Here is a 13721-nt window from a genome sequence, read left to right as displayed (position 1 = left end):
CTTTCAGACTCTATTAGACCCCTCCAAGTAAGGCATATAATTAAGGCGATTTGAAAAGCTTTTACTGATCAGCAGCAATCTACAGAGTAACTTTTTAATTTGTATAACATATATTGGTTAGTGTCAGCTGTTTCTCACTCTGATTTTGATGCTAATGCTATTTAATTTCCGAAGACTGATTTTCCTTCCTCTGGCTAGGGATGGATTCCGCTTAAGTTGTTAGATCAGAGCATTTCCTCACTGGTCATCCTTATTTTTTCTCTTAATAGTTAATATTTGCATATAGCATAACAAGCCTTTAGATTCTTATGTTAACTACAATTTCACCAGTGTTACTGGAATGGCAAGAGCATAAATGAAGGCACCATTTAGCCTTGTGAGCTGTGACTGGAAAATAATCCTGACAAATGCTAAACAAACCAGTTTTTGGCTTTCAATCAATACCTACACATGCCTGCATAGAAAAAATGCTGAAGTTCCTCTAACATGAATTCAATGGACTACATCATGTGGAAAATGGTTAGATTTGTACTTCAACAGAAATATCCATTATCACCCACATGCATGTTTCTAAAGCACAGATAAGACTCAATTTGAATACTTCCTCTAATGGATCTCGTATTTGACTTCCTCCTCAATGTGAAACAATCTGGACAGTGTTCACTTTCAGAAATACATAACCCATATATTTGACAAAGGAAAGAAAGCAGAAAGGGAATTATATTGGGCAAGACTTGTTACTACAGTTATGCATGAGCTTTTATTTTAGGCTATTATATTTTAACTTATGTTGTAGCATACAGCAAGCATTTAATACTAACTTCACTAATCAAAAAGTCCCTGTATAAAGAGGTCTTTAAGTGTTTGACAAATACCAGCAATGTTTCACAGCATTTTCTCAACATTATGAGAATACAGTGAGAACACAAGAGTTTGAAACATTGCAGCTGTAGAAAAGATAATAAAAATGAAAATTTATTTTCTTTACAACTTGGCAAATTCCAATGAACAATTATAGAAGAAAGAATCATTCAATATGTTATTTAACTGCTGACACTGGGAAAGAATTAAGAAGCCCTTTGCTTTCCATCTCTGTGAAAACCATGAGACTTTGCTGCATGGGCAGTCCCCCCACCCCACCCAGAGATGGCTCAGGAAGTTGACCTTGCCACATACTCTTGACTATACACCATCTGAACAGAGAGGTTTTTGTAGAAAACATTGACATGCATTGCAATTCACAAACCGTGTTCATTAAAGAGAAATGTAACAACCCTGCAGTTAGCAGTTTGCAACTGTGTCCTTTATTACACAAGCTACATAATTTACTGTTGTATGTTAAGAGGGAAGCTAATACAAAGCTGCTCTAGCTTCAGCTGGAATATCTTGATACTAATGCACTTGAATAATTGTTGTATTTCTCATCTTTCTTGGTGTACCCAGCTCTGCTTTGAAGCTGGTGAGTCTGACAAGCAAAAACACTTGTGTAAAATCTGTTCAGAGCCAGGATCTACAATAACTTCTTTCAGACTGGGCTGTTTTAACCACGTATTTACTTTTAACTCTACAGCTGCATTTAACTTTCTAAATCTTGACAGTTTCCTCCAACTTTAAGATTTTGGTGGAAAAAGGAGCGTACACCCCAGCAAGAGGTACAACTCCTGTCTAGTGCAAGGTGAAGGCCTTAGGAAAGCAGATATCACATCATTAGTGAGCCTCCATTTGCTTCTGAAACCAGGGTAAGAATAGCAAAATAAAAAAACAACAGGCTCAGGAAACTGTTGTTCTGTTATTTATTACTTGCTGTATATTTCATTCTGTCTGGGCCAGTAGGTAGAAATTAAGCCTCAGTGCTGTACATACAATATATACACAGTCCAATGAGACTCTTACACGGGCAGATGCATGAGCAACAGAGGGGTTTTAAATATTTTTCTTCTCATTATGCTTACACAGCTGTGTATTTTCCATTTACTAATTACATATTTGGAGACACCCGCAATGGGGCAGAACATCAGCAGGTGCTTCTGGAAATGCTGAATCTATGTGAGAAATTGATTTAAATTATATAATATATTTTGTACTTCGTAATGCAGCAAAATTGTTTAACTTGTTTCTCTATATGCCAATGTCATACATGCAAGGTAATCTTCCACTGGTTTGTACCTTCCTCACGTACACATAAGGTTGAACATAAACTGTGCTAGCAGTGCAGTGCAGCAAACAGTTACCACAATGCTGTACAGCAAGCAGATTATACTTCCTGCAGTAGGTTTTCACTGTCTGGTTATGCTAACGTGCAACACTGAAGAAAAACACAACAGACACTTCAGGAGACTCAGCAGAACCGCAGGAAGAAGTTGTTAGTTTGCTGACCTCCACTACCACTAAGTGGTTTGTATGTGGAAGCTGTTAAGCAGAGAATGTACTTGCTCATGCACCCACTGAGATGTTTCTAAAGGAATATCATCATTAAAAATTAATATTTTCTAAAGCTGCAACTGACATCTGAATTAATTGCTCACGTTCATGTTATCAGTTTGCTACAAGACAGCAGAATGAGATCCCAGAGTCAATAGTATACAATTTTGGATATTTTTAGCTGTGTGTTTTTGATCAACTCCATTTTTACTTTGATCTCAGGAATTAATTTTTTCTTTAAATACACAGCTTAATGAAAATTACTTAATGTGTCAAGATATACTATGCAAATCACTGACAACTAGCTGTAATCAGCTAAAAAGATCTATAATTTTTAAAATTTAATCACAACTAAAATTTACATTTCCATAAGAAACTTAAGACCAACATAAATTTTTCTGTGCTTGTTTTTAAATACTACATAAAGCACCTTTTTTGTTAAGTAGCTAGCTCAAAATAGCATTTGTAACTCAAGGAACAGGGGCACTAATCGCAAAACAGACTACAAATAAATAAAAAATTGCCTAGGGAAAATACGAAGTGTGAAAAAACAATAACAGCAAGGAATACACTAATTATAAACACTTATTTTTAATATGCTCTTTTTTATATAAGTCAGGTTGCTAGTTTGTTTAACAGCTTTTCATTGATACTCTGTAAACTCTACCAGTAGGTTACAAGCTTGGTCAGAGGTCTAGAAGAGCCTGCTAAGTGTCTCCTTTGCTATCAAAAAGGTCGTGCTAATACATATAATCTTATAGTATGTCTGGGCAGATAGGTTGTGGGTGTTTTGTTTATTTTTTGTCATTGTAATTTCTTCTTGTAGGGGCTTTCTTCAGCAAACTCAGCTGACCCTAAGGTATTTCCTGAAATCTGTTAATCTCAGAAGATATTTTAGAAGGAAGAGATAAGAGTGCTAAAAAAATTGATCTTATTAAGGACTCAAAAACTCTGGGTTTGACTCAGCAGCAGTCGCAGATGATGTACCGAGCAAAATGAAAAATATCTTTAGAAGTGTATTTTGCTTTTGCAGCAGCCAATCCCTTACAGGCCAGAGATGTATGAAAGTACTATCATCCCCTCCTCTGTATTGGCAGAAACACGCAAAGCACACTAGAAAGAAGTGTTAATCAAAATTTGGTTCCGGAGATGAAATCCTGAGTTACACAAAGTGACAGTATTAATCAGCAAAGTTTCAATGTCTCTCTTTGCCCTCCTCCCCCAAGAATTCAGTGTAGCTCGCTATCAGAATTTAAAAACAAGCAAACAAAAAAAAAAAACCACAAAAAAAAAACAACCCTGATGCTACAAATGTAACAATCAGCTTCCCTCCAGCTAGGTTCCCCATAACTAGGTTCACATACATGTGCAGCATTTATCTGGAACAGAAGGGTTTAAATTCACTGATGGTACAAACCCTGCAAGTAGCTATGGGTGTGACTTAGCCAAGAAGTTAAGGACAGCACAGCTGCAGCAACGGACAGCAGAATATAAACTGATATACTGAAGTACCTCTGAGTTTTTTTTCCTGCTACAGAAGAAACCTCAACTCTCTCTACTGAAAGTATTAGCTCCAAATTACTTACCCCTCCAAATGCACCACCACCATCTGCTCCTGGCATTGATTCCACTGAGCTGGTGCTTGCTATCTGAGAGAAACAAAATGACACAGACCAGTTTCAACATTGACATTCTTCCTAAAATATATTAAACATTGAAAAAGAAAACATGGCACCATGTGCTTTTCACCCCTCAACTTTTTGCTTGAGAATATACTTTAATTGCACATGTACTCAGCCACCCTCAAATACTGGATTGACTATGAAGTGGGTGACTTGACAGACAGCACTGCATTGCCAAGCCTGCTTTTCGCTGCAGCGTGTGCCTATCCCCCATAAGCACTGCAGAAAGCAAACGGGCAGGTTTTGAATTACACCACTCCATTTGAGCCCTGCAAGACAAACCAGCAGGTGCTTTGTGTAGTCAGTGGATTCTGAAGAGGAAGAATATTTACTCCATTCAAATAGTACTCAGTTAAGTTTTTCTTAATTGCAATACACTTCTTAATCTCTTAAATGCAAACTGGCATCTGTATATATTCACATATAGAGGGAAAATGACAAGCTTATGTACACCAAAAATCATAGGCTACATCCTAAAAGGAAAGCCACCTCATCTGTTGCTAATTTACAAGGAATTTGCTAGTTTACAGAAGGTTCTCAAAATATTAGATTCTCTATGATAAATTCTCTGGTTTTTTCCATAGATCATTCTTCCTTTCCCAATTAGACATCTCATATTTCAAGGTTATCCAAATCTTCAGTGCATTTTTGCACTCTAGCTTCATTCCATTTGAAAGCAAAAAGGTTTAATCTCTGTTATTAGAATCAACCTGAACTGTAGCTTTGAGTAAGTGGCCAAATTGAAGAGCTATTCATTCTGATACCTAGTTGTATCTATTTATATACTAATACAATCAATTGACTCTTGACAAGCAAAGAAGCAAATGCATCCCCTGGGGCTAGGGCTGTGTGGCCCCAGATCACTTCCTCAGGAAATGCAACTTAATTAAAGGGAAGCATCATGTACTCAATTCCTGCTTGTATCAGGAATAGTGTGGCCAGCAGGACAAGGGAAGTGATAATGCCCCTGTACTTGGCACTGGTGAGGCTGCACCTCGAATACTGTGTTCAGTTTTGGGCCCCTCACTACAAGAAGGACATTGAGTTGCTGGGGTGTGTCCAGAGAAGGGCAACAAAGCTGGTGAAGGGTCTGGAGAGGTTGAAGGAACTGGGGTTGTTTAGTGTGGAGAAGAGTAGGCTGAGGGGAGACCTTATTGCTCTCTACAACTACCTGAAAGGAGGTTGTAGAGAGGTGGGTGTTGGTCTGTTCTCCCAAGTTACTATTGATAGGACAAGACGAAATGGCCTCAAGCTGCGTCAGGGAAGGTTTAGGTTTGGTATTAGGAAAAATTTCTTTACTGGAAGAGTGGTCAGGCATTGGAACAGGCTGCCCAGAGAGGTGGATGAGTCACCATCCCTGGAGTCGTTCAAAAAACATGTAGACATAGCACTTCAGGGCATGGTTTAGGAGGCATGGTGGTGTTGGGTTGACGGTTGGACTCCATGATCCTAGAGGTCTTTTCCAACCTTAATGATTCTATGATTCTAGCCATCTACTTCTGCCCGCAAAAAACCCAGCAACCCTAGGGTCTTCACATCATCTATTCCCCGGTCCTGTGGAAAGGGGTTTCTTTCCACTGGAATCCTAATCAACCCAGGTATTTAGATCCCTCTGCCTAGTAAAAGGGTATCTGTGTGCTGTGACAAAGGACTTGGGAAAGGAAATGAAAAATGTGGAGAGAAAATGGGATCTGAAGGAGGGATCAAGAAAACCCCCCAAAAATTTAGGGAAAAGAGTAAATTTCTCTTACCTGTCTGGATACCCACGTCTTTTTAATATTTATTTGGAATAATGTGCTAAAAATCAAACACCCTCTACTCTTAATCCAGAAAAGATTTCAAAAGGGCGTCTTCCCCTTATGTTACCATTACCACTCAAAGTATATAAGATTTGGTACGGAGTTATTCCCAAGAGTTATTCACGCTTGTCAGAACTACCCGAATATAGGGGGAGGAACAGAAACGGGTAGAAAATAATGATGATTTAACAGGATCTAAAAATCGTAATCTAACTAACAGAAGCACTCCAAACTCTCATATCTTAGGGATGCCATTTCCACAGAAGCTCAGCCCTCTGTGGCACTTTTCCTTGCCAGCCTTCTAATAATGCACATACTGGGTCCTTCCCCCACACCACAAGCCACCAACTCTTCTGAGATCGAGCAGTGGTAAAAGGGGTCCTTTTCCTTGGGAACATTTTTAGATGGCTTTAAAAAAAAAACCCTTCACATAGCCTGGAAATGCTGCAGATGAAAACGGAAAACAGGGAAATTAGTGTCCTCTTTCTGAAGGAACTAAGCCACAAAGGCTCCCTGAAGCTTCCTGAAACGACTTCTTTAAAAGACCACTGCTACATTCACCCTGCAGGGGACTGACTGGCAATGACTCTAAGTATTCACCTCCTGACAGGTGGGAGTTTATTAACTGCTGTAGATTATTGCACAGGCATGATCTTAAGAATTGGGTCAAATGTCATATCTCTGCACCTGCAAGAAACCACAAGTCTTCTGTAGGCAAATTACAGGCTGAATATCAATCCTTAATGCTTGTATGAGCTCATGTAAGTCAGCAGGAAAAACAAAAGCATGGCCAGAATTGCATGCAAAGGCATGGACTGGTTATGCAACTGAAATCAGTCATAAGCATTGTAACATAACAAATGAATAGACAAAGACGGGAGAAAAGCAATTTGGCTAGTTTTCTTCAGGCTTATTAGAACCAGAGTCCAATTTCTAGTAGCTGGTATAGATCCAGCCCAGAGTAAAAAAGGAAGATCATTGTAATTTTTTCCTCTAAAGCATGCTGCCCAATATTCCATAAAGATTATGAGATATATATGGTGGATGCTGCCTACAGCAGCATATTACTACTAAAACACTCTCAGTATTTGTCTAGTTTTCCTCACAGAACTATCTTCAGCTTTTTTTAACTTACAGCAATTTCTGCCACATTTAGCCATGACATCAGTTTTCAAGGCTGATTATCTAGATAAGCTAATCTCCTAAAAATGCAGGTTAGCATTCTGGCATAAAAGAAATTAAGATGCAGACTGCATTAGTATCACAAGCAGGAGATAAACCAGACTTCTGCTCTGCTTGACTTTTATGAACCAGTGGAGTATGAACATGTGGCTACACCATTAACACAGAAGCAAAATAGAAAGGGAATTTACAAAGCAAGATAATAACAATGAAGCTGGACAGACACTGTGTCTTAACTGGACAGAAAGTGGTGTGCTTATTAGTTTGCTTAGTAGTAAAAGATATTTTTTGCATCAGAGCATCCTGGTTCTGAAGGCAGCCATGAGTTAATTAAAAAATATAGGCATGAATTTATTATTTTCCAATTTTTTCCAAGTATTTTTAGCTGATGAATAGTTCATGATCAGCAAGCCACGCCATATTCTGAAAATGGCTCACTGCTGGCTGCTATCAGCAACAGGATCCTAGACCCTGCAGATGTATGTGAAGATCTCTACTGTCAGTCTGATTAATGCTGGGATGAAAGGAATACCTAACATCCCTACTTAGCCCCTTGGGAAATCAGTCAGAAAAAAATCCAGCATTATCAAGTCACTAAATCAGTTCTGAGAAAGGAGAGGCTTCAAAAATGGTTAGGTACCAAAAAGAAAAGAAAGAGTTTAAGAGGGCAGAGGGGGAGAAGATAAAAAGATCCTCAAGTTTAATCTCTGCAGATAGACCTTCTCTCCCCGTGCTCCAAGATCTACCTTCTTTGACCACTGACATCATCAACACACAGGCAGCTCTGCATGAAATTCCTAAAAACTTCCTGCTCCCAGGCCCTCTCCTCATTAGCTTGTAACAAATGACTGTGGCTAAGGTTACCACCACCATTTTCAAGTCGAATGAAGAGATATTATTACCATACTCATGTGAATACTTTGTCCAGTCCTGTTCATCAATTTCATCAATGACCTGGATGAAGTTTGCTGATGATACCAAGCTGTGAGGAGTGGCTGATACACCAGAAGGCTGTGCTGCCATCCAACGAGACCTGGACAGGCTGGAGAGCTGGGCCGAGGGAACCTCATGAAATTCAACAAGAGGAAGTGTCCTGCACGTGGGGAGGAACAACCCCATGCACCGGTACAGGTTGGGGGTTGGCCTATTGGAAAGCAGCTGTGCTGAGAAGGACCTGGGAGCGCTGGTGGACAGCAAGTTGAACATGTGCCAGCAATGTGCCCTTGTGGTCAAGAAGGCTGATGGTATCCTGGGGTGCATTCAAAGGAGTGTGGCCAGCAGGTTGAGGGGTGCTATCTTCCTCCTCTACTCTGCCCTAGTGAGGCCACATCTGGAGTACTGTGTCCAGTTCTGGGCTCCGCAGTTCAGGAAAGAGAGGGAACTACTGGACAGAGTCCAGCAGAGAGCTACCAAGATGATCAGGATCAGGGGACTGGAGGATCTCTCTTATGAGGAAAGGCTGAGAGGCCTGGGTTTGTTTAGCCTGGAGGAGAGAAGACTGAGGGGGGTTCTTACCAATGCTTACAAATATCTAAAGGGTGGGTGTCAGGACAAGAGGGCAGGATTCTTCAGTAGTGCCCAATGACAGGACAAGGGGCAATGGGCACAAGTTGGAACACAGGCAGTCCCACCTGAATATGAGGAAAAACTTCTTTACTTTGAGGGTGACAGAGCAGTGGAACAGGTTGCCCAGAGAGGTTGTGGAGTCTCCTTCTCTGGAAATATCCCAAACCTGCCTGGATGTGGTCCTGTGCCCCCTGCTCTAGGTGTACCTGCTCCAGCAGCGGGGTTGGACAAGATGATCTCCAGAGGTCCCTTCCAACACCCCTGCCATTCTGTGATTCGTGTAAAAACAAAATTCGTAGTGAACACAGCATAGAGTAATACATTACAGTTGCAGAGAAGCAGAACAAACTTTCAATGCTATTTTGCATATTTAGTTGAAGAGTATTCTTTCTGAAATATATTTATTATCTATAAGACAGTATTTTTCAGATTCTTTTAGAATGTATCAATTTCCTTTCTACTCTTTAAAACTGTTAAAGTGATAATAAAATAAGGAAAAAAAAATCCCAAAATGCAACTCTATGGAGTTGGGGAAGGGTAATGAACCAAAATCTCTGAGGCACACAAATATCATTCTGGACAGCCAACTACTCATAACATTGAAGAATTACACTTGTTGTGCTAAATGAGCCACTAGTCTGGAAAACATGACTGATAGATCACTTGTACTGAATTATCCTGGGTAATTTATTCCATACCTGCGTGGTTGAGTAACTATGACTGATACGCTTTTGAGAGCCAGAGAAATGGCATTGACTGTACCGTACCGTAATATGGTAAATTTAAGAACAAGACTACACTATTTGAAACATAACCGTGTAAGTCCAGTTTAACTGTTGGTAAAACTGTTACAGCAAAGAAGGAGAATTAAGCCCTCATACTTACTGAGAAATCAGGAAGATGCTCATCCTCTTGACAAAAAGAGCTATTGAAAGCTCTGAATGTCTCACTGTTCTGTTTGTGCTTTTCAATTGTTGCTTGAATGACCTGAGACAAAAATTCCAGCAAAGATAAGAAGCATCACAAAAGGAGCCTTGAAAAAATTAGCTCATAGGAAGATGATCAGGATTATCATTTTAGTGAAAAACACACTTGCATAAATGAAATGGAAATCTAAAAACCTTATAACTTTGAGTGGTGTTGTTAACTCACTACTGCTTAAGTTAAAAACTAAGACTGCTGTCAGACAGTGTCTCTAGAAATCAGACTGCAAGAATATACAAGGCTATGACACCTCAGCCTCTTCTCTAACTGGGCTTGAGGACTGCAGGAAATGGGAATCCATTTGAAGCCCCTGCGCACTGCCTGGAGACAGTGGGTCAGCAGTGGGACCCTGACTGCGGCTCCACATTTCTCCATAAGCCGCTTCACCAGACTGGACTACCCAGCTTCCTCACACAGCCACATTCATTCAGAACCCCCAAAAGATAATTTTAAAAACAGAGGGTGCTGACTGCATGGTGATTTCCACCCTATCGTAGTAGTTTTGTATTAACCTGAATCCATTCCCTCTTCTCCTCTTCTGTCCTGTTAAAACAAAAGAAAAATACTGAAAACATCATAATTCTACTTCCAATATTTTCAGTAAATTCAATTCACATCTTCACAGCTTTATACCATCAAGATTTTAGCTTTGCTATCCACTATTTAATAAACATTATTAATAATTATTGACCTCAATTATTACCAAACAAATGCCAAAAAATCTTTGAATACAGTGGAACCTACAAGTACTGCTATAAACACTGTAAGCATTCAATGAAGCAAATCAGCATAGCGCTTCACACACTCTGACTTAGACCAACATACTATCTTACCTATGGAAGTTACGCATCTCTGATGCTTATCTCCTGGTTAAAGCACAGCCATATCCCCTAGATCATAAATTTCTACATAAATATTCACAAACCTTGAAAGATAGAACAAGCACCATACCTGGCTTGTAGTTCCAGCGACCTCTTTTTTCCTGTTATTGAAAATGTATGAGCCACGTTTTGCTTGGCAATTTCTTGGACCTGTAAAAAGAAAGGTCAGCTTCTTACTAGACTCCATTGTCAATCATTTTTAATGACTTACAAATAAATATATTCATTCTTGGAAATACTTAGTTGAAAGGTTCACCCAGAATACAGTACAGAGGTAGAAAAAACAAAGGATTGTTTCCACAATTACTTGACTAGCTACAGAACTTCTGAATCTGTATCAACAACCAGTCCCCTACAGCAGAAGGGGGAAAGGAGGCTCCTGTGTCACCTACGTGACAAGAGAAGGCTTTCAATCAAAGGATGAACAGAGTCACCATTTTCTTACCCACCTTTGGATGATTACCTCATAATAACTCAAAAAAAAAAAAAAAAAGAGAAGCTCTAAAGCTGGATTTTAGAATTTGATTATATATCTACATATATATATATTGTTATACTTTTGGATTCAGAAGGGATCTGATGCTATCGAGTGGGTAAGCATTAAAACTGGGGAAAAGAAGAGATGCAAACCTGCAGTCCTGCAATGTCCATCTTCTCTCGAACACTGAACTTCTGGCCTATCAGCCTCAGTTTTGGCACACAGTATAGCACCATGCTGTTAAACTGTAGCAAGGGAAGATTTTACATTAAGGGATTACATGCTGGACAGAGCCTGCATTTTGACAGTTTAGGACTCTGGAGTGTTTTACTCTAAGATGCAGTTCTCAGGAAGAGATTTAAGGAGCAAGCTAGGCTCACATATCATAACTTGAAAGAAGTGGACAGATAGAAACATGCCAGCCAGTCACTTCCCCCTTCTCTTGCTCTGTCTGGTACCAATTTGACCGCCTTGAAAGCAAAGAAGAGCTGTTCTCTCAGTGTCAGCAAGAGCTGGCCATCTTACGCAGCAAGGCGGTACAGCTGGAAAAGCACCTCCTTGGGTGCTTCACAAAAACACAGCCCCTAAGGAGGGAGATGGCCCTTTTGGGCCTGATGAGCCATTGGCAAAGGTACAAGCGTGGAAGAAGGAAGGAAACCCTCAAGAAAAATTCATTAAGAGAAAAATGCTGCTCAGAGAGAGAGTAGCTGGGCTCAGCTGGTGAATGCTTTTTGTATTTGAGATTAGGAAGATGGAAATGTACCATTTCACAGCACAATTCTGAAAATAAGAGCAACAAAAAAACTCACCAGGAATAAATACCTATCCTGTGCTGTGCCATTCTTTGCTGAAAGTTTCTGAATGTGTCCTTCTTTAATGAGCTCATTGGCTGGGTTAACAATATCCTCTTCACCACCAAGTCGCTCATAGACTTCCAAAAGCTTGTGCATCTTTTCCTGCAAGTACAAAACCCCCAGCAATTTAAATTAAGAAAAATTATTCCACTTGGTCTATTACCCACAGAATAATTTCTGTGGTAAGTGTAAATAAGTAGGAAAGAAAATAGTCTTTCACTTCTGCTATAGCGTTGCATTTTCACAAATTAATGAATAACTGTTCCATACTTTTCAGTAGTCTTCCTCACTCTGTATTAGTCACTCATGAGTCACACTTGGATTGTAGTATTTTAATGACATTTTGAGATTGATCTATTTGATATTTTTAGATACTCTTATTCAACAATAAATATGTATCTTTGGAAGCAATGGCATCAGGTCCAGTAAAATCAATGGCCAGGCTGGAGACTAGTATGTTACCAAATTGTTTCTAAGTTTTAATTTATTAAACTCAGCGTCTACCCCGTATCAAGATATTAAAGTTCATCTACACAGTATTCAAACTGATAAAGGTAACTCGTTCACCCACTTGCAGCTGCTATATATTAAGCACTGCAGCAGCTTTAACAATTCAAAATAAGAAAGGTGTGTAAATCTTGCTACTGAGTTACAGCATTTGGAATGGTTTGGCTTTCAACCACAAGCTGGACTAATGTGCTCCAAATGGCACTGTCAGCAAATGGCTAGAAAGTGAGGACAGAGATCTATGCAATTACACCCAAATATATGCCCAAACACATCTCTAAATCATACCTCTACCTATCTATAGATTAAGCTGGAATTTCAGGTCTTTACACACTTTGTTTACCCCCATTTGACTTGATAATTTTCACCACAAATATAGATCACACCAGTTCCTATCCTAATCAATTGTTCTGTCTGATGATTAAACAAACGAATGCCCAAAAAACTCTACCAAGAAACCCAAACAAACCCAAACCATTAAAATAAACACACTACAAAACAAAATGGAAGGCAGGGCGCTGTGGACTAAAAACAAATAAGCAAATCACCTAAGCCCCAAAAAGCAGTACATTTTTTCCACCAAATGAGATGAGCAAGAGATCCCACTAATTTAAAAACAAACAAACAAGAAACAGTGAACTTATCAAGCTTTTTTTTTTTTTTTTTAAAGCAGAAACTAGAACACCAAGAGCAGATCCAAAACCTGAGGGACATCTACACTTCTACAAAAAGTCAGCTTTGGAAGCACGATTTATTTCTTCTACTATACCACAACAGGAGGAAGCAGCTAACAATTAATTCAAACCTTCACTAATCTAACTTTTGGAGATATTGCTACAGCCCTTGCTTATCTTTTGGTTTGGCTCTGACCTTGCACAGCCATTCACACCACCCCGTGGGGCTCTACAGAGGCGCATGTGCAGTACAGTGGTGCCCTCACACTGCACTGCTCCCCACCAACCCTCATCAACTGCCCCAGCACACCCACAGCACCTTCTGCTGGGATATGTGAGTTGTGAAACCATGAGGTCAAACCTGAAATTCTTACTCTGCCCAGGCAAACCCTATTAATTACAGAAGAATTCAAGGCAACAAGAAGCCCTAGTTAGAGGGTTCAGGTTCTTATCAGCAATAATAAGGGGGTGCAAAATTATTATAGCCACCTTTTCTTTATGTACTAACATAAAAAGCATACAAGAAAGAAAGCAGCTAGCTGGTGACTTCATATTCCTGCTGTCTGTGGAGATACTGTACACAGTCCCAGCAAAATGGCTGTTTAAGGCCCTAAACCAGAAAAATTCCCACCAAAATATATCAAGAGAACATACTGGACATGAACAAAAACAGATGGTTTCGAAATTGGTTTT

At 39.6% G+C, this 13721-nt stretch overlaps 1 protein-coding gene across 4 annotated transcripts in view; it reads right to left on the bottom strand.

The window, feature by feature from the left end:
- FGD3 (FYVE, RhoGEF and PH domain containing 3) overlaps positions 1-13721 on the bottom strand; it is a 121688-nt gene that overhangs the window by 21702 nt on the left and 86265 nt on the right. For all 4 annotated transcript variants that reach the window (XM_064454266.1, XM_064454264.1, XM_064454268.1 and 1 more), the window contains 6 exons: positions 11803-11949; positions 11146-11238; positions 10586-10665; positions 10147-10177; positions 9536-9637; positions 4008-4070 (listed from right to left, as the gene is read on the bottom strand). In XM_064454266.1, coding sequence (XP_064310336.1) covers positions 4008-4070; positions 9536-9637; positions 10147-10177; positions 10586-10665; positions 11146-11238; positions 11803-11949 — 516 coding nt within the window. The remainder of the gene's footprint in view (positions 1-4007; positions 4071-9535; positions 9638-10146; positions 10178-10585; positions 10666-11145; positions 11239-11802; positions 11950-13721) is intronic.

The sequence above is a fragment of the Phalacrocorax carbo genome, chromosome 6 (assembly GCF_963921805.1).
Source record: "Phalacrocorax carbo chromosome 6, bPhaCar2.1, whole genome shotgun sequence".
Lineage (NCBI taxonomy): Eukaryota > Metazoa > Chordata > Aves > Suliformes > Phalacrocoracidae > Phalacrocorax > Phalacrocorax carbo.
Note: the sequence above shows the minus strand (reverse complement) of the source record. Positions and strands in the feature narration are given on the sequence as shown.